At 44.3% G+C, this 19986-nt stretch overlaps 1 protein-coding gene across 3 annotated transcripts in view; it reads right to left on the bottom strand.

Moving 5' to 3' along the window:
• Positions 1 to 1644: 1644 nt before the first annotated feature.
• IGSF5 (immunoglobulin superfamily member 5) overlaps positions 1645 to 19986 on the bottom strand; it is a 45683-nt gene continuing 27341 nt past the window's right edge. The window contains exons 5-9 of one of the 3 annotated variants that reach the window (XM_046002861.1): positions 14705 to 14848; positions 11666 to 11690; positions 9195 to 9295; positions 7859 to 7932; positions 1645 to 2706 (exon numbers count right to left, since the gene is read on the bottom strand). In XM_046002861.1, the coding sequence (XP_045858817.1) occupies positions 2611 to 2706; positions 7859 to 7932; positions 9195 to 9295; positions 11666 to 11690; positions 14705 to 14848 (440 nt within the window). In that variant the 3' untranslated portion in view covers positions 1645 to 2610. Of the gene's footprint in view, positions 2707 to 7858; positions 7933 to 7982; positions 8826 to 9194; positions 9296 to 9855; positions 10770 to 11665; positions 11691 to 14704; positions 14849 to 19986 lie in introns of those variants that run through there. The other 2 variants (XM_046002862.1, XM_046002863.1) reach the window with 2 other exon arrangements.

Raw genomic sequence — 19986 nt, 5'->3', positions numbered from 1 at the left:
CTGAGGGGGTGCCTGGGTGGCTCAGTGGGTTAAGCCTCTGCCTTCGCCTCTGGTCATGATCTTAGGGTCCAGGGATCGAGTCCCACATCGGGCTCTCTGCTCAGCAGGGAGCCTTCTTCCCTCTCTGCCTGCCTCTCTGCCTGCTTGTGATCTCTGTCTGTAATAAATAAATAAAATAAAATAAAATAAAATAAAATAAAAAACAATCTGAGAGTTTTGGAGGGGTAGGGGGAGGTTGGGTGAGCCTGGTGGTGGGTATTACGGAGGGCACGTATTGCATGGAGCACTGGGTGTGGTGCATAAACAATGAATTCTGGAACACTGAAAAGAAATTTTAAAAATTAAATAAAAATTTAAAAAAAATAATTTTGCATTTTACCTCTACTTCAAAGGAAATAGGCAGCCAATTCCCTCCCTGTAGGGACACATTCCTGGAAGAGATGACATTTTTTTCAGGATCCTCTAAGCAGTGGTGATCCTCAAAATATTTGACAACCTGTACAGCAAGAACACCAGCCCCTCACAACAGATAATGTAAGAGCGCCAGTGAATCAGAACGGACACCTGACACAGCCCCATGCGTACCAGCAACCAGCCCTGGAATTAGTGGTTGATTCACACGAGGAGGTTCAGGGTAGAGGCGGAATGTGATTCAAGATCAGAAAAATATTTTATTAATCATGGTGGTATGTAGGTCTGTGGACCACTGGGTGGATTCGCAAGCGGAGTGTTAAATGAGGAGAAACATCACCATGAGGAATTGACATCTTTTACTCTGAAGAATCACTAAGATCATAACACATTTTAAGGAAACTTTGAGAAAGGTGACCTTTGAGGAAAGGGCAGACAGGGGTTTGAGGGATATGGGGAGGTTGGGGTGCTAAGGCGCTCCCATTCTGCCTGTCCCCACTCAAGCCCTATATGCGTTGTGAACAGTAACCAAGCTACAGACCGACAGTTTGTGTACTTTTCTGGACTTATACTTCAAGAAGATAGTTTTATTAAGCAAATGAAGTAAAATGTTGTAGGTAAGTATTTATTAACAGAAATAATCCTCAGAATAGTGTCAAGTGAGAAGAGTGAGCTATGAAATAAGGTTTACGATGATCCAAATTCCACAAAATATGTATGTGTGTGTAACCATGTGAATACATGTGTGTGTGTGTGAGCAGATATAAACTTACCTGGTAATACCTGTTTCTGAACAATAGAATTAGGGGGGATTTTAAAATCATTTCTTAACACTGTATTTTTACTTTTTTAATAATAAACATGCATTGATTCTATAGGAAGAAATATGTCTATTATTTTACTGCAGAAGGAGCCTGGGAGCAGCTGGTGTTTGCACAACGGGGACAGTGCAGGGAAAGCTGGTGGGATGCAGGGGTCCCATCTTTCCTCCCCGGGCTTAACATACGCTCGGCACTCAGCACATACTAGCGACTGTCATTGCCACTGCCTAACTCTAAGGCAGCACTAAAACCGTAACACATTTTAAAAGTCACATTCCATGTTAGCAGTACCAAGGTTGGACATGTTGTTAATTACTGAGCAGTTGCTAATTACTAACCATCACAGAAATCTGTACCAACTGGCTCAGCTCTTTGCCAAATAACAGCCCTGCCTCTGGGGTAAACATGAAGAGATGGGTGGGCAGGAAATGCACTGACAACATTCACATGAAAAAATATATATATCTGGAAAAGGCAGCCATTTTATTCTTTGTAGCAACATTCATATTAACTTCTGTGGGGCAAATGTACAATAATCAAAGACTAATATGAAAATGTGCTTTTTTTTTAATAGACGTCTCCTAAATGTCATGATTCCTTAAGCCACTACCTGAATAGATCAGAACTCAGAAAGGCAATAACATTCTTTGGTGTTTTCTCTTTTATTTATTAAAGAACACGTTACCCATTTCCAGCTTTTTCACGGCATTTGTGGCATGCAAGGTACGTCCCCCACAAATCATAATCCACATCTAACTCATCGGATGACATGAGGACAGCCTGATAAGGAGCATATAAAAGTGAATGCCTTCACATAAATATCCAATAATGAGATATTTCATAGTATGCCCACTGGCTTTGAATGTAATCTTATTCTTAACCTGGAAGTTCTGATTTTCCAGGAAATCTTAGATTTCTGATTGATCCTGATGCGTATGCTCCTTTTTCACAGATAATATATATTAATGCCCCACGTGCGAAACACACATAAATATTGTCTTCATAGGAAGTAAGAGAACAAAAATATTTTTTTTAAAGTCGTGGTAAGATAGAGGTTTATCCGCCATTGATGGGATTGGCAAGAAGGAGTGTCGAGTGACAAGTAAATTAAGATGATGAACTTGCAGCTTTACTTAGAAACTTGGTGGAATTCATGAAAATCTTGAAACATTTCAAAACCCAAATTCCACCCTGGAAGGTGGGGAAATGGACTCTTTCCCTCCACAGGAAGTGTCCATTCTGATCACTCCAGCCTCGCTCTGTCCCGGAAACGCTGGTGAAGTGGAGCCCAGCCTCGGGACAGAGAGGAAGTCGAAACCGTGTCAGCGTGAGGCAGGTCATCAGTCACGTGCAAAATGGAACCAGAGGGACATCTTGGCTAGACCAGAGTCACGTTCCTGACAGTCTTAGGACTGGCCATGATGAAGGAAACCTGAGGACGACCTGCAGGTCCCGGCGACCGGTGGTCAGCTCCCTGGGGACAAAGGGAGGAGGGAGGGTTTAATCAGTGGAGAGTGACATAAAAGGCAAACTTGAGCCAATAGCCCCACTCATCAGATAAGACGACGCACGTGGCCCAGAGAGGAACTAGAGATGCTAACACGCGTCCTTCCTTTCTTGCATTATTTCAATAACCACACACTCCAGAGGTGTCCAAGCTCAGGGCCTAACGAGTAATGCAGTTCAAAGAGTCCAGTATTTGTTTGTAGGAAGGCAAATGACGGAAAGATGCACTCTTCCACTTTGTTTTCTTTTTTTTTCAATCTTCCTAAGGAAATTCTAACCGGTATGAAAAGCTAAAATATTTCTAAACTTCTTTAAAAACAGACTTTCATTCTAAAGGCGAGGAGCAAAGTTGAACTGACTGTACAGGTCAGCCTGCTCTCTCCTTGGGAGGCCATGCAGCCGCCTCCTCTCAGAAACGTGAACTTTGGGGCGCCTGGATGGCTCAGTGGGTTAAGCCTCTGCCTTCAGCTCAGGTCATGATTCCAGAGTCCTGGGATCGAGCCCCGCATCAGGCTCTCTGCTCAGCAGGGAGCCTGCTTCCTCCTCTCTCTCTGCCTGCCTCTCTGCCTGCTTGTGATCTCTGTCTGTCAAATAAATAAATCTTTAAAGAAAAAAAAAAAAGAAACGTGGTCTTTGCCATTCTCCTTGGGAAATGTGCCTGCAGGCAGCCCACACCCTCCTCCAGAGGGGCCGGTGCTTGCCCAGCAGCCCTGCCCTATTGCGAAGCATGCGCTACGTGTTCCTGCCAGTTCTGAGACTGTCAGCTCAGGTTCCAGGGCACTGCAGCTGCCTTGCACATCCTAAATAATGTAACGGGGCACCATGCATTATTCACGTCACAATGGAATGTCGTTAAGTCTTGAGGATAGAATCACTCTGGCTCTGGGGCTTAACTCAGTGACCCCAGTCATGCGGGGAGAACAGGAAGCGGGGGAGCCTCCTTACCACCCTGCTCTAAGAACTGGCCTTCTGCTGTGAATATGCTTGACATTTTTGCATTGGTGGTTTGCCTTTTGTTTTCCCTGTTGGGCTGCACTAACGCGTTGCTGTTTTCTAAATTTATCAAGAGTGTATTTCTGTTCATCTCAGGAGGGTGGTGATTAGCGGGGAAGACTTGATCCGAGATTCAAGTCGTTCATGTGCTCACCCTTCAAAACGGACAGACTCCGGAGAGAAAGAAACAGAGTTGCCCAAAATAAACAGAAAAACTGACTGGCGGGGAGTTGAGCCCTGGAAACAGGAAAGGAAAAGTGGGACTCTTTGTGTTAACTATTCACCAAGATGCAAAACATTTGCAAAGCCCATGACTTCATATAAAACAAAGGGTGCTTGTCCTTCTCATTAGCTGTAATTGTTAGTGAGACTTTCTAATTATTTATTAATTTTGTCCTCACGTGTTTCGTGGGCAGTTACACCCGAGTTTACTGCGGTTCACCAACAGAAGCTCCTTTCTAGAAATAAAGTCGGTATTACATATCCTAAACAGTAAGTCCAGCCTGGATAGGAATCATCAGTGGAGAGAAGCATCATATTTTGTTATGCGTCAGTTTGGAACATCACTCTCTTGTTTTCCTTCATGACCCTTCCTACTATTTAATACATGCTCTGGGATCTCTGCAGCCCAAAAGCCCCTCATTTCCATCTTGTTATAAGGTAGCCAAATACCCTTAGACCTAGTCACCTAGATAATCACTCTGTGTTGTCTTAAAATTCAGACACACTCAGGCTGCTCCCAAAGTCCACTGAGCCAGGGGTCCACAGGTGGGACCAAGAATCTGGGCATCCTAAAAGCCATACCGATGGTTCCCATATGTCGCCCCTGGCCCTTCAGGCTTTCCCTTTCTTGGATCATGTCTGAACAGGATACCCTTGAAAAAAAAAAAAAGTGCCCAAGACTGCAAACGAGCAAAGTGACAATCTGAAGTGGAATTATATACCTTTCCTCCATGACCCAAACACAGCACTTTTATGCAGCGTATATAGCAGTCAAATAATACTGCTTGTCATGACTAGATTGTGATTATCGGCAAAGGGACCGTGTCTACTGCACGCACACACCTTGTATCGTCTGGCTCGTGACAGCAGAATTCTAGGCACTGAGGCCATTCTCCACTTCAACAAACAACTTTTTAATGACACCCGGGAATGCTGCGCTAGACTGCATGTGGTCCATGGCCACCCGTTAGTTAAGATCTGGAAGTGCTGAGCGAAAATAAGACCAGCAGGTTGAGCAGATGAGAAAGCCAGCATGAAGAGAGAACGGGAGCACAGACTCTGCAGTGGCTGTGCTGTTGGCAAAGCCAAGACCGCCCCACTGTGAGACCTATTAATACAAAAAGGAGCCTCGGCCGTTGATGTATCCACCTCGCCTCCACGGATCAGACGTGTGTCTGCCTCCACCCCGTCCGAGGTGCTGGGGGCTGGAAGTGCTTTGGCTGCAGGCTGACTGCCAACTGGAAATCTCTCAGCTGGAGCTACAGGCTTTGCAGGACCCGAGGCTAGTGCAGATACTCTGCACAATCGCGTAGTCTGGGTCAACAGGCCTAAACTCCGGCAAGCCAGCTTCTTGGGCAGGAGTCCCACTGGAGCCATGTGCATAGAAGGACCCCGCAGCGCCCTGACACCTCTGTCACAGGCTGCAGGCACACTGAGGCCCAAGAGGAGGAGGCTGGGGTGAAAAACAGATGAAGGAGCTCTAAGAAGCTCTCAGCTGCCTCCCCTGGGCCATTAGGGGTCAAGGCTCCCTACAGAATGGAGAAAGGCTAAGAGAAAAGAAAACATTCTGAGGAAGGACCTCTTTCACCTGCACAGGGACAGCATGGCAGCCTGGACCAGGCACAGCTACAGGCCTGGACCTGGGATGCCGCAGTTCACCTTGACCTCTTCAACAGGGGGTGGCTTGGCTGCTTGGTAGCTCTCGAGTGGCCAGCTGCCCACATGCAGGACTATGTCCTCTCTGGGCCATGAGCTCCAAAGCCCAGCTACTTCCTCCACCATCCCTTCCGTATGTGCTCATGAAAAGCATAGCCCACATCTCGAGTTCACGTTCTCCAAGTGGACAACCTACAGACAGGGCCAAGGCCCGTCCCTGAGAGGCACGATCAGAGAGGGGCCTCTTCAAAACTGTTCGTGTGCTTAAGTGCCCCAACTGTAAGCGGAAGAACCCAGCTATTTAACAGCCCCCACAGGCTCTAGCCCAGGCAAAGACAACTCATCTTCTTTGTCTTCTGTTGGTTTCTTAAGGACCCTGATACTCTGGGCCAAGATACACCCTTCCCTAGAAGCCTGACAGACTCTTCAAGAAACACAGGTGTGCATGACCATTCCCCAGGGCCCAGCAACTCTGGGCCACTGTTCTTTTTCCACCAATAGATTATTTAGCTTGTTACATGTTTAAGTAGCAGAAACTTCTGAAGTTTCTCTCAATGCATATTTTCAAAACACTTCAAGCCTAAGAAGCATCTACTCCAAGCTCCAAAATGTCATTCTCCATTCCTATATCCAAAAGCATCTGGAGTTCCCTCTTTGTCCTCATTTCTACTTCAGGGGGAGATCATCTGACATGACCTTTCTGACTCCCTCCCTGCTTACCCCATGCCCCCAACCCCAGAAGTAAGCACATTGGCTTCTCTGGTGGAAAGACACGTGACCGTAAAAGGTAACCATAGAAAAGCCACAGAAATAAAGGCTGGAGGAAATGTGTTCCTGGGTGACCATGCTTTGTCCTGGGTGAAGAAAACGCTTCCATCAGCCACAGCCCCCACTCAGGTCCAGTTGTAGAGGTTTGACAGGAAACATCCTTCACAGCCTAGTGATCACTCCCTTTGGCCAGCTGCCCCTTACTCAAGAGATGGCCCCTCAACAGAGAATGGGTTGCATCTCTATAGCCTTCCCTCCCAGGGCCAGACTGATGCATCAGAAGACATATGTGCCTGCTATGGTGAGTGCTGTGAAGTGTGTAAGCCCGAAGATTCACAGACCTGTACCCCTGGGGCAAATAATGCATTATATGTTAAAAGAAGAAGGAGGAGGAGGAGGAGACATATGTGTCAAAGACAACAGCCTTAATGGGAGGGAATTTTCCTCTCCATTTTCCTGACACCAGCCTAAGGACATAGCCTGAACTTGTCCCTAACAATCTGTCACTTAGGACAATGTTCTTTGGTGCCATAGATCCTCATATGTCTTCCCATCTGGCTACCACTGGTTTTCCAGTAGTGGAATCACTTAGGTTTTCCCAATACATGGCCGAGCATCAGTCAAAGCTCATCTCCCCCCCCCACCCCGGCAAAAGCCTAGAAGGCACATATCACTGGCAAGATATATGGATTGAGCTGAATCCCAACTACAGGGAGGAATATTACGGCCTGGAGTGGCCCAAAAACCCAAGTCAATATCTATCCCAAGAGAGAATGATGGGTCTGCGAAGGCACTCCCAGCAGCAGACTGATGGCGACTTGTAGGCAGAATACAGCCAAGACCTCAGGAACTCATTTGCTTCAGGAACCCAATCTGTGAATCTGCCTTTTCTAAAAGCTAAAGAGGAGAATATCCATACATATGAGGGACAGCATCACAGAGTCACATCAAAGTGCTTTTCATTTGAAGGTGACTTTGCGCAGGTCAGAAAATACGTATTTTACCTAATATGACTGTGGATACGAAGAATTGTATTTTCTGTGTATGTAATCCAGTTCACTCATCTGTGGCAACCAACACTGACTCTGTGTCAGAAAAATAACATACCATGTCCTCGCAGTTCCTGGGTGACTGTGTTCTTCATGTTCTTTGGAAAGAAGGAGCCCATCAGAGTTTGTCTAACAACCAACAGTATCTACAACTAACGTTCCTTCCCTAGAGCTCCAGACCTGTACATCTAACCACCCGCTCAGCATCTCTAGGTGGGCATGTAAGAGATACCCTAAGGTCTACAAGCCCCCACCTACACTTCTGTGCAAGAGATGTGTACGTCCTCCATGCTAACGGGTTAACCAGTGAGCAAAAGCCAAGTTCCTCCATCATGCACATAAAACAAGCACTGTTTTAAAATCACCTACCACCAGGCAACGGTTTTTAAATGGCAAAAAAAAAAAAAAAAAAATCTCAAAATGATCTGTCACCTGATAAGGTTGTCTATTTCTGTGTTGTTCCCAAACACTGGATTCAGAGGACTCTTGAGCGAGAGAAGCAAGTTCTGCAATGGAAGGGTGATTTCAGAGTGATAAGTAACAAAACCCAAATAATAGTCCAGCAATTCTGTTTTATAAGGAAACACGTTTGCTTTTATACAGTAACCCAAGCATAAAGCAATCCTTAACCATAAGCAGACTTGTTTTTAGAGTTTCCTTGAGGTTATATACTTTCAAATCTTATCCTTCTAATGAAATAAAAACATGGAAAACTCACAATCCAGTCCTTCCTTGACTCATTAGTCTCATCCAGAGACAAGGGGAAGCTGTAGCTTTAATGCTGACCAAGGAAAATAAACACAGGACACAAGAGGACAAAAAGACAGAGAGGTTTGATTTGGGCCTAGATTTTGGTCAAACTGCTTGATGAATTGCTCGAAACACTAATAAATAAATATTCGCCCACAGGAAATTTTGTAAGCTGTGATCAGAATATGAAAGGACACAGTCATGCTTCGTGGACTTTTTAAGAATCAGAAGTGAGCCATTTGGAATCCATGTGGGAGGCCGCTATGGTGAGGGGGGGAAACGGGCTGGGAGGGCGGCCCCAGTCTTAGAGAAAACAGTTTGCAGGAGGGGAGGGGGGCTCTCAGCAAGAACTGATCAATGAAACACCTCTCCACGGTATTTGTTCTGCCAGCAACTTGTAGGGTCTCCTTCTCCCGCCCATTCACACTCGCCCCCTCCCTCATCTGCCTTCCAGAAGGATCTCAGATCAAACCTGATCCCTGCTGCCTCCCAGTGGCCAAGCCTTCCCAGATGTCCCTACGAGGACTGTCCTCCAAAGGGAAGACATTCGGGTGCTACAAAGACTTTCCGAAATCGGGTTTCGCTCTTCAACATTGCACGCGGTCCAATGCTCAATAGGAACAGATTTCTCGCTGAGTTTCGGTTTCATCTGACATTTTGGGAAAGAGACCCTCAATATATTAAAATCCTTCCTCAAACGCTTTTCTAAAGCTAGAAACTTTTAATAAAAGAGAAAGCATTAAAAAAAAAAACAAAATTTATTTTAAAGCCCTTAAATTTTCATTCCATTCTATTTTAAACTTTGGAGAAATCGGTGTATTTTTACTTTTTATGGAATATTTCTATATTCTAAAATACTTCTAGCCCTGAAATTTCTCCTTCTTCTGAAAATTACTCAAAAAATAATGACCAGCAAAGGCTGAGGCCCCTGCCTTGCACAGCTGGCGCCTGGTCAGGGTCCGCAAGCCCCTCCCCACACTCCCCTTCAGGTCTTCCCACGGCCCACCCACCCACTCACTTGCCATGCTGGGCTCATCTGGGCTGTAGGCATTGTTTTCACTCCCACTTTTTACATTTGTCTCCAAACTTTCTTTGTTTGTCTTCACACTTGCGGATTTTCTGGAATTAGACCATTTTATTTTATTACTTAATTTTATCTAGACCATTTTAAAAATCCAAATGTTAACCAGCCATGGATGTTGGGTTCACTCTGGTCCACCCAGAGCACCCTTGTATGCTGAACCACAGCACCATAGGCACCAGCATGACTGTGTAGGTGGTCTGCCTGCTCACGCTCCCATTGAGGTGGAGAGAGATAGGTCCATGGACTCCATTCCCCCATCCACAATGAACCCCAGAAGCCAGTGACCAAATTAAGCAGGGCTGGCAAACTGCTACCCACAGGGCAAATCCACCTCCTCCTTCCATAAGTCAAGTTTCACTGGAACACAGCCAAACCTGTCTGCTTCCTTATTATTATTTTTTTTAAAGATTTATTTATTTATTTGACAGAGAGAGAGATCACAAGTAGGCAGAGAGGCAGGCAGAGAGAGAGGAGGAAGCAGTCTCCCCGCAGAGCAGAGAGCCCGATGCGGGGCTCGATCCCAGGACCCTGAGATCATGACCTGAGCCGAAGGCAGCGGCTTAATCCACTGAGCCACCCAGGCGCCCCTGCTTCCTTATTATTTATGGCTGTCTGCATGGTACCACACCAGAACCGAGTAACTGTGATAGAGAGCATGTGGCCTGCAAAAGCAAAATATTTACAATCTGGTCCTTTATAGAGAACATATGCCAATCTCTGAAATAAAGTAAAAAATTTGGGCAACTTCACAAGGGAAGAAAACTCATTTATTTTAAGGGGGGAGTTGCGGAGGGAGAGGGAGAGAAGGTCTCAAGCAGACTCCACACTGGGCACGGAGCCCCATGCGGGGCTCAGTCTCACGGCCCTCAGATCATGACCCAGCAGAAATCAAGAGTCGGATGCACCACCAGGGCCCCTCAAAATCACTTCCCAAAAGTAAATTTTTAATTTTTTCTATAATAAACATGCATTGGTTCTATAGGAAGGAATGTGTGCATTAGTTGACTGCAGGAGCAGCCTGGGAGCAGCTGGAGTTTGCACAGTGCAGGGAAGTCAGGGGGGATATGGGGGTCCCATGAGTCGCCACGTCTTCCGTCTTTCCTCCCTGGACCTCACATATGTTCAGGACTCAGCATATACTAGCAATTGTCCTCCCTACTGTCATATTATTGCTGTGGTTGTCATTGTTCTTCTTATCTTCTATCTGTGACCCCAAATACCTGTTGACCACTGACCACTGTTCTATGTCTTGAAATCATCTAAGATCCCGGAGAATAGAAATAACAAATATTACAAAGTCAATAATGGTGAAAGGAAGAGTCCAGGCTGCCCCCCTGCTGGAGACAGCGATCAAGAGAAATGCTGGAATAATCACTGGAGTCCATTTTCCGTCCTCTCCTCTTGCCCCCAGTCAGGCTCCAAAGGAGGTGGTTTCAGACTGCTGCTCTGTAGCGTCCTGAGAGAGACCACAGCCAACTCTCCCAGACCCACATCATCACCAGTAAGCGACTGCAGTCAAAGGGAGTATGGTTAGTGTCTGTTACACAATGACTATACACATCTTCATTCACCATGGATAGCCAAAAGGTGTTTTAAAATCTCAGCGTTTCAAAAACTAAAAGTATCTAATAAAATACTGAAAATTAGCCACGGTTTTATTGTAATTATAAATTATATAATTTATATATATAAATTATAAATATATATATATAAATTATATATGAGCTCTGTCTAAAAATCCCTCCCCTTACTGCATTTATACTTGTGTAAATATTGAGACATTTAAGCCGGCTATTGTATTATTGTAGGTCCTTGACACAGCTTCCTTAAAAGTACTTGCAGCCATTTCAGGACGGCCATGGGAATGCCAGGGATTTTTCTGTCCCCTCCCACATTAGCTGCGCAAGCAGTGAACGCTACCTAATTTGTCTGCCTTGTTCAGTTTCATGTGCCTGACGCATCCAGCTGGCCTCACTGCTCTCCATTATCCCAGAAATTCCAGCAGGGCCTCTGCCTTGTTCTTTACCCTTGAAATAGTCCTCAAGTCCCCTGCACTGACTCATAACAGGAGGGACAACAGTCATGGTGCATAGTGTCCTCTTGTGGAAAGAGTTGCAAATGCCAGACACCAAGCAGAAAATCTCTGTTTTCCTAAGTGAGCTAGAGCAAGTCAGATGTGGGCAGTAGCTCCCTCCCTTATTTTATTCCACAGTTAATTTTGCCATATGAGTTTGTGTTTGACATACATGTTTTTCAGAATTGTCCATTTTTGGTATTGAATGTTGAGTAACATAATCCTGAAATCCCATAGTTGTATATGTTAGTGGTGGTAGGGTTGGTGTTGTTTAGTTATTTTTCAGTTGTTCGTTTTCGTTTTCAGAAAATTGATGTGATTTCAAACTTACCTTATTTCACTTTGATAACTAGATTCTGCAAAAAAGGGGAGGGGGACAGAAATCACATTAGCAAAATCAGGATAGTTATTCTGAAAATATCCCCCTGATTTTAAATACATTGCTGAGTATCTGTGACCCATTAGAGTATTATTAAATTCCCCCACACCAAATTACCAAATGACTTTCAAGCATAAGGAAAGTAGAATTCACTATTAACTATCAGATCATAACTACTGCACCTGAAGTATAGTGGGTACCTAATAAGTACTTCATGAATATTGAGTTGATTAGGGAGCTACAAAGACTCTATTCACTAGCAAGAGGCGCTCTGCATTCCCAGTACCTACTGCCGTTTGTCAGTACTCACTGTGTGCCAGCACTCTGAAAGGGATTATTTCATTTTTATCTTTACAACCCAAGAGGTAGGTGTTAGCAATGTCGTATCTTTAACAAACTAGTCACTGTTATATTTTATTACCATACTGTAACAAATAAGGAATTACATTGTATAAGCACCATACTTCCTTAATTCTAAGATACATTTTCAATCAGTATGTAGTAATGGGGTATTTTTTGGGGTTTTTTTTGTTTTTTTTAAACATTTTATTTATTTATTTGACAGATAGAGATCACAAGTAGGCAGAGAGGCAGGAAGAGAGAGAGAGGAGGAAGCAGGCTCCCCGTTGAGCAGAGAGCCCGATGTGGGACTCGATCCCAGGACCCTGGGATCATGACCTGAGCTGAAGGCAGAGGCTTTAACCCACTGAGCCACACAGGCGCCCCAGTATGTAGTAATGGTATTAATGCACAGAATTGCATCCACCCCTAGAAGCTGTCATTAAATTACTAATGTTTTTAATCAATGGATTCTTGGACTGGAGGGGACATAGAACCTGGAAATAGGGAGTAAGAGAACCACACACCAGTCCCCAATCATCTGTCTCAAAAGCCAATGTCCTTTGCCACTCTGCTTTCCTGTCTAAACCTTCTATTCATCAAGATTTACTGAAATCTAAAAAAAATTCATCTTCCTCATTTTTAGGTATGTTCTCACTTACTTCCAGTTGAAATAACATCTGCCAATTCACACCCCAAATTGGACCTAAGAATCAATCTTATTTGAAACGAAAGAGAATGACAGTCTGAAATGTCAATAGCATCCCCATAAGGAATGCGCTCTAGGAGATGGCTCTCGGTTTCTCTGCTCTATTAGCAGAAGCAATCCCAAGGCCTTCAGACCACACTAAGTGGGGTCCTCACCCCTCCTCAGCCAGTCCCCAGTTAACCAGTCAGAGCACTGAGAATTCCCAGGCACTGGCAAAGCAATGTTCCAGAAAATACTTCTGAAGAAAACTGATGTTTGTTGTTTTCAAGCATAGAGATAATTATGGGGAAATCCAGGACCTCCCTGGATCCTTTACATTTATGTCAAGGGGAAGCGTAGTGTCCACTGTGAATTCTACCCCATGAAGTGGCCTTTGTAAGTAGGCTGTCTCAGGTGCTGTCCACAGCCCTTACCTAGACTTGTTATGAACAAGGGCAATAAAAACAGCTCACTCTTATATGAGCTTTTCGTCTCAATGTTAAATAAAGGATAAAATCTAGGGTAGAAACAGTTTCATATACCATTTTATTTTATCCTGACAACCAGTCTATAGGATGGTACTTATTCCCAGCTTGTAAATGAGGATGCTAAGAATCAGAGTCACCCTGGTGCACATCTTATGTGGGCCACTAACCCTCACAACCGTCTTATGAGACTGTTGTGGAACAGACAAAAAACAGCTGAAGAGAAGCAGAAGTCCAAACAACTAGAAAGTCCTCAACACCACAGCGGCTAATGTTGAAAATAATAATGTGAAGGCATGGAACAATCCTAGTCACTTCTCAATTAAAATTGAAGTTATCCATAGTTTTCACTTAAAATCCAGTGTATTTTATTTGAGTAATCCATCTGTGGCATATAAGGTAACTCCCATGTAAAAGCAAATTCCATCAAATCTGGGCCAACAGAGGCTTACTACTTTTCATGTTCTGTTTCCTAGGGAATAAAGTCGTATGACAGAATTAATTCCCAATCCCAAGGCAAATCCACGCATGGGTTCAGGCTAGACAATTAGCCTAGATACAGCGTAACTATGCACTTTACACAGAATAATCTCAGTAACAGAGGCATTCCATGTAAGGTAATTAACATGGTGACTGACAGCCACAAAAAGTGCTCATCGAATGGCAATTAGCATTAACAAAATTTTAAATGCAATTGAACTGACACATAGCCTCATATCAGAGGTCTGATTTTAAGAAAAATACCTTAACTGTAGAAAATATTCAAAAAGGCATATTGGTAAATTTCTATGAGACAAAGAAAGGTAAGGCTGGACATACATTCAGCACTTGGAAAGTCCTCAGACACCCACATAAAAAGATCCTGTGGTTTCTGGAGTCACAGACAGCTGAATTCTACAACAAGCCCACCCCAACCTTGAATTCAAGCCTGACCCCCCAAACAAGGTCACTGCTTTTGAGTACCCCCAAAAGACCTCATTCAGAAGAGGTGCATAAGTACCTTTATTCATTTTGTCTGTATTATTTTTACTTGACAGAAGACCTTCTTTTTCTTCCTACCACTACAACATTTGCCTACAAAAGGCAATTTGGAATTAAACAAAATAGGAAATAATCTGTTAAGGTGCTCAGGTAGGAAAAAAGCGTAGCATCTGAATGGCAGATTATAATGCCCTTACATCCTGGAAAATAAGCACAAAATTCAAGTAGTCGGTGTCTTTGCTCGAAAGGTGTTGTCTCTTCACCTTCCCAAAAGTGTGAAGATCTAGGTCTTCCCCGGAGGGGTTACACCAGGCCCCAAAGGAATGTAACCCTTTTCAGAAAGTCCTTTCATTCTCTGAAGCTCAAATGTCCACTTCCAAGTGAAGGACGCTCTCAAGGTCAATGCTTTTTATGAAACTGCCGAGGAGCTAATGGATTTCAAGTGCTTGTACCAAAAGTTGAAAAATAAATACAAATCTATATGAACAAAAAAATTACCTTTTTTCTCTTGTCTTGAGGAGACACAGCAACAGCAGAATATTATAATCAGAACAATTATCAGGATGAAAAGCAATGACAGGGATACTGCAAGCAGAGCTATGGCCCAGGTAGGCAAGGATGTCTCTGCTTTATCAATGCTGCCTATAAGGTTGAAAGGAGAGAAAAAAATTAATTTAGTGGTGCTTGCTACTGTCTAGAGTACGTAACCACTGATTCTGCTACCCTGTAAGTCAAATTTTGTTTTCCAATAATATAACTATGTGGCCCACTACAGGTGGGTGTCATAGGCCAACTTCTCTTGAGCGTGCTCAGATACTCAATTCTCTACAGGATCTTCATTACAATACTTAGTGCTGCCAATAAATACCACTGAGCACCACAGTCCCAGTGTCCGTTGGGTAGTGTCTCTACCAGTCCTTCAGGGCGGGTAGATGGCAAGGGGAGACAGCTCCCAGGTTGGAGTAGCAATTACCACACCCCAATATCCTTTATTTAGCCACGGAATCCTTGCTGAGCAGCTACAGCTGGACAAAGACTGCAAGACTGGTGTTTGGTTCTCCCTTCCATGTCCCTGCCCTTCAGGGATCCAGAGTCCAAAAGAAATGAGGACAAGCCTTAGAGGTGTCACATCTAAAGGAGTGTCCTACGAGCCTTTCAGCCCCAGCCCACCTAGACCCCACATACAGAACGCTTCTCTCGTCAGCGAATGCTGTTTCCCATGGCTCTTCAGGAGCCACCTTCTTTAAGGTCCGCTTTGCCCCCTTGCTGTATCCAGTAGTCATGGAGTTGGGGAAAGAATGGACAGGCAGCTGCCAGCGGGGAGTGACAGGGAGCGGGGCAGGAGGGAAGGGAGAAGAGAAAGTCATTTTGAGTAGGGTAGTCCTGTCTTAGCCAGAGCTGTCCAGCACGCTTCATGCAGTTATCTAAATTTGAATTAAATGAACCAAAATGATAAGCAATTAAATACTCAACTCCTCAGTCGCACTCGTCACATTTCAAGTGCCCAATTCCAACAGGTGTAGAGCATTGCCCTCATCACAGAAAGTCCTGCTGGACAGCACCGCCCAGCACCGGGTTTGTGAGAACGGCCGGGAGGACCTATCCAGCATTGCGTTTCCCCTCCTGAAACATGCTCATGTCAAGTCGCATCTAAGTTGATCTGTTCAAACATGAAGTGCTACTCAGTAAAGTCTGTCACTCAGCTGAGTGCTTGGTTGGACTCTCACTGTGGATGAATGCTATTTATTAAATGCAAACCATCAGGAAATACTGAAACCACAGACTTCTTGTGAAGGAAGATACAGTCCATAAATCAACAGCCTTTCCAGCTCGTTGGAACTAGCGGTTGTAGGGGAAACCCATAATTGGTGTTCTCCCTTAGAGTTTTCCATGAAAATTGACCTTAAAATCATAATTTGCTAATCCTGTGTCAAAGTGAAAAGCTCAGAGTACCTTGTGGTAATGGTTAGAGATGATCACTAATGCCCTGGTTTCTGTGACCATCAACCGCCTGGATTGTGACTCATGGACAAGGAAGGATTCCACTACAAAGTAATACAAGGACAGATCTCCAAGCAGGTGCTAAAACTCAGAGAACTCTGTGCTTTGAAGAATTATGTAATATAAAAATATACGCATCTTCTGCTCTTGGTGCAAAGCTCCTCTGCATTACCTGTGATGGTTATTTGTTTAATTTCCTTTGAAAAAAAAATCTCCAATTCATCGTCACCTTAAATGTTTGTGAAATCAATTGCTATCACTTCCAGCTCTCCTTACACACCTGCTACTCTCTAAATGATAGTTAGTCCCCTCAAAGTCGAGGACTGTCTTCTTTTTCTTACATCCCGAGCACCTGACTCGTATTGGGCACACTGGATGACTGTGGGGGGAGGGCGGATCTCCACATCACCCACCACTTTTCTGAGATGAGTTGGGACAGATGAAGACTGAAAAGAGTTCCCCGGGAAAGGAAGAGGTGCTGGGGACAATATTCTGCCCTTCCCATTTCACCCCTCCTCAGCCCCAGAATGAGAGCTTTAAGATTTTATTTTTATCTATTTATTTGAGAGAGAGAGAGAGAAAGAGCCGGGAAGGAGCAGAGGGAGATGGACAGGCAAGACCCCGCACTGAGCTCGGAGTCCAGCGCAGGGCCTTATCTCACGACCCTGAGATCATGACCTGAGCCAAAATCAAGAGTCAGACACTTAACGAATGGCACCACCCAGGCGCCCCACAACTGGAGCTTTCAAACAAGCCAGGCTCTTCACACGCAGAGAGTAATACAAGTTATCCGCTTGCTACGCAGAGAGCAAAATTCCCAGGCATCATCAGGAATGGTTGTTCCACAAGCAGATTCAGAGGCTGCCCCTGTGGTGCCAAGTCAGGGGGTGGAATGCATGTGTTTGCTGGACTCACACACGGAGAATGCCCAAAGTGGAAACGCTTCCCAAGCAAACTGCCACATTACAGGATGTTCCCATAATCTCCCTCTTGTGGATGTGATAAAAAAAAAAAAAAATTAAGTCCAAAACCACGTTTATGATAATCACAATCTGGAGTTAAAACTCAGATCACACACGGAAGCTTTGTGACTGACAAAGAGCTTTGGGCTCAGTGAATCCAGGAACATTTCATGGCCATTGTTTCTGTGCTCCCTCTGGCCACTGGCTCACTCATCCCCAATAATTCCTGCCCCCCACCCACCCCCCAGGCTGTTCAGAGACTCTGGCTGTGTGTGAAAGTGCTGAGAACACTGCCGGGTATGACACACACATTCCAGATGGCTGACATCATCCTAAATAGTCTGATGAACTTGTTACAAGCTGAAGTTTGCAGATATTAGAACCTTTCATAATAAGGGAGATAGCTGGTGTTAAACATTAAGGTCTGGCTCAAGATTCAAGAAAGAGATTGAGATTCCTACTGGAAAAAGTCAACACACATTGTTGACTTACTCAAACATTCCCTATCGGGGCATTTTCCTCCCCTACTGGAGAAAACGTTCAGTATGCCAAGCTTCTGTCAATCAAGTCTTGACGTGACAACCTTTCCTCTGATCTAGCACAGAAACAGCTGCTTATCTTCAGGGAGGAGTTGTTTAAAGAGAGGGAAGGGTCATCTCACTGGATTTGGTAATCAAACCAAGGAAGACAGCAGGTGATATTGTGACCTAAAAATCTCTTGTCTCTTAATTTAACCACCAAGTTTAGCAAAGTGATGCCTGCTCTCTTCTAAAAGCCCTAACTCTCACCAAATAACAACTTGTCTCAGAAGCCACACGGCTCTTTCTTCCACTTCCAATATGCTGTGACCACAGTACACTGAGGGTCAAATCTCCCCCAGAGTTTCACACCAAGAGAAGACTTACGTTCTCTCTGTACTCCAGTGGAGCTCTCCCAAAGGAGCATAGCGTATGAGCCATGAGGAGGTGCAATTTGGAACCAGAGCTGCACAGAAGAACCTTCCTTATTTTGGTACTAATTTTTAATTTCTTGTATATGATATATACATGAATACACACATGCATATGTATCATAGACGATTCAGTGTGATGCTAATTTTTTTTTAATTTTCATTTTATTTATTTTTTTCAGTGTAACAGTATTCATTCTTTTTGCACAACACCCAGTGCTCCATGCAAAACGTGCCCTCCCCATTACCCACCACCTGTTCCCCCAACCTCCCACCCCTGACCCTTCAAAACCCTCAGGTTGTCCTTCAGAGTACATAGTCTCTTATGGTTCGCCTCCCCTCCCCAATGTCCATAGCCCGCTCCCCCTCTCCCAATCCCACCTCCCCCCAGCAACCCCCAGTTTGTTTTGTGAGATTAAGAGTCATTTATGGTTTGTCTCCCTCCCAATCCCATCTTGTTTCATTTACTCTTCTCCTATCCCCCTACCCCCCATGTTGCTTCTCCATGTCCTCATATCAGGGAGATCATATGATAGTTGTCTTTCTCCGATTGACTTATTTCACTAAGCATGATACGCTCTAGTTCCATCCACGTCGTCGCAAATGGCATGATTTCATTTCTTTTGATGGCTGCATAGTATTCCATTGTGTATATATACCACTTCTTCTTTATCCATTCATCTGTTGATGGACATCTAGGTTCTTTCCATAGTCTGGCTATTGTAGACATTGCTGCTATAAACATTCGGGTACACGTGCCCCTTCGGATCACTATGTTTGTATCTTTAGGGTAAATACCCAGTAGTGCAATTGCTGGGTCATAGGGTAGTTCTATTTTCAACATTTTGAGGAACCTCCATGCTGTTTTCCAGAGTGGTTGCACCAGCCTGCATTCCCACCAACAGTGGAGGAGGGTTCCCCTTTCTCCACATCCTCGCCAGCATCTGTCATTTCCTGACTTGTTAATTTTAGCCATTCTGACTGGTGTGAGGTGATATCTCATTGTGGTTTTGATTTGTATTTCCCTGATGCCGAGTGACGTGGAGCACTTTTTCATGTGTCTGTTGGCCATCTGGATGTCTTCTTTGCAGAAATGTCTGTTCATGTCCTCTGCCCATTTCTTGATTGGATTGTTTGTTCTTTGGATGTTGAGTTTGCTAAGTTCCTTATAGATTTTGGATACTAGCCCTTTATCTGATATGTCGTTTGCAAATATCTTCTCCCATTCTGTCAGTTGTCTTTTGGTTTTGTTAACTGTTTCCTTTGCTGTGCAAAAGCTTTTGATCTTGATGAAATCCCAACAGTTCATTTTTGCCCTTGCTTCCCTTGCCTTTGCCGTTGTTCCTAGGAAGATGTTGCTACGACTGAGGTGGAAGAGGTTGCTGCCTGCATTCTCCTCAAGGATTTGGATGGATTCCTTTCTCACATTGAGGTCCTTCATCCATTTGGAGTCTATTTTCGTGTGTGGTGTAAGGAAGTGGTCCAATTTCATTTTTCTGCATGTGGCTGTCCAATTTTCCCAGCACCATTTATTGAAGAGGCTGTCTTTTTTCCATTGGACATTCTTTCCTGCTTTGTCGAAGATGAGTTGACCATAGAGTTGAGGGTCGATTTCTGGGCTCTCTATTCTGTTCCACTGATCTATGTGTCTGTTTTTGTGCCAGTACCATGCTGTCTTGATGATGACAGCTTTGTAATAGAGCTTGAAGTCCGGAATTGTGATGCCACCAACTTTGGCTTTGTTCTTCAATATTCCTTTGGCTATTCGAGGTCTTTTCTGGTTCCATATAAATTTTAGGATTATTTGTTCCATTTCTTTGAAAAAAATGGGTGGTATTTTGATAGGGATTGCATTAAATGTGTAGATT

The sequence above is a fragment of the Meles meles genome, chromosome 4 (assembly GCF_922984935.1).
Source record: "Meles meles chromosome 4, mMelMel3.1 paternal haplotype, whole genome shotgun sequence".
In the NCBI taxonomy this organism is placed as follows: domain Eukaryota; kingdom Metazoa; phylum Chordata; class Mammalia; order Carnivora; family Mustelidae; genus Meles; species Meles meles.
Note: the sequence above shows the minus strand (reverse complement) of the source record. Positions and strands in the feature narration are given on the sequence as shown.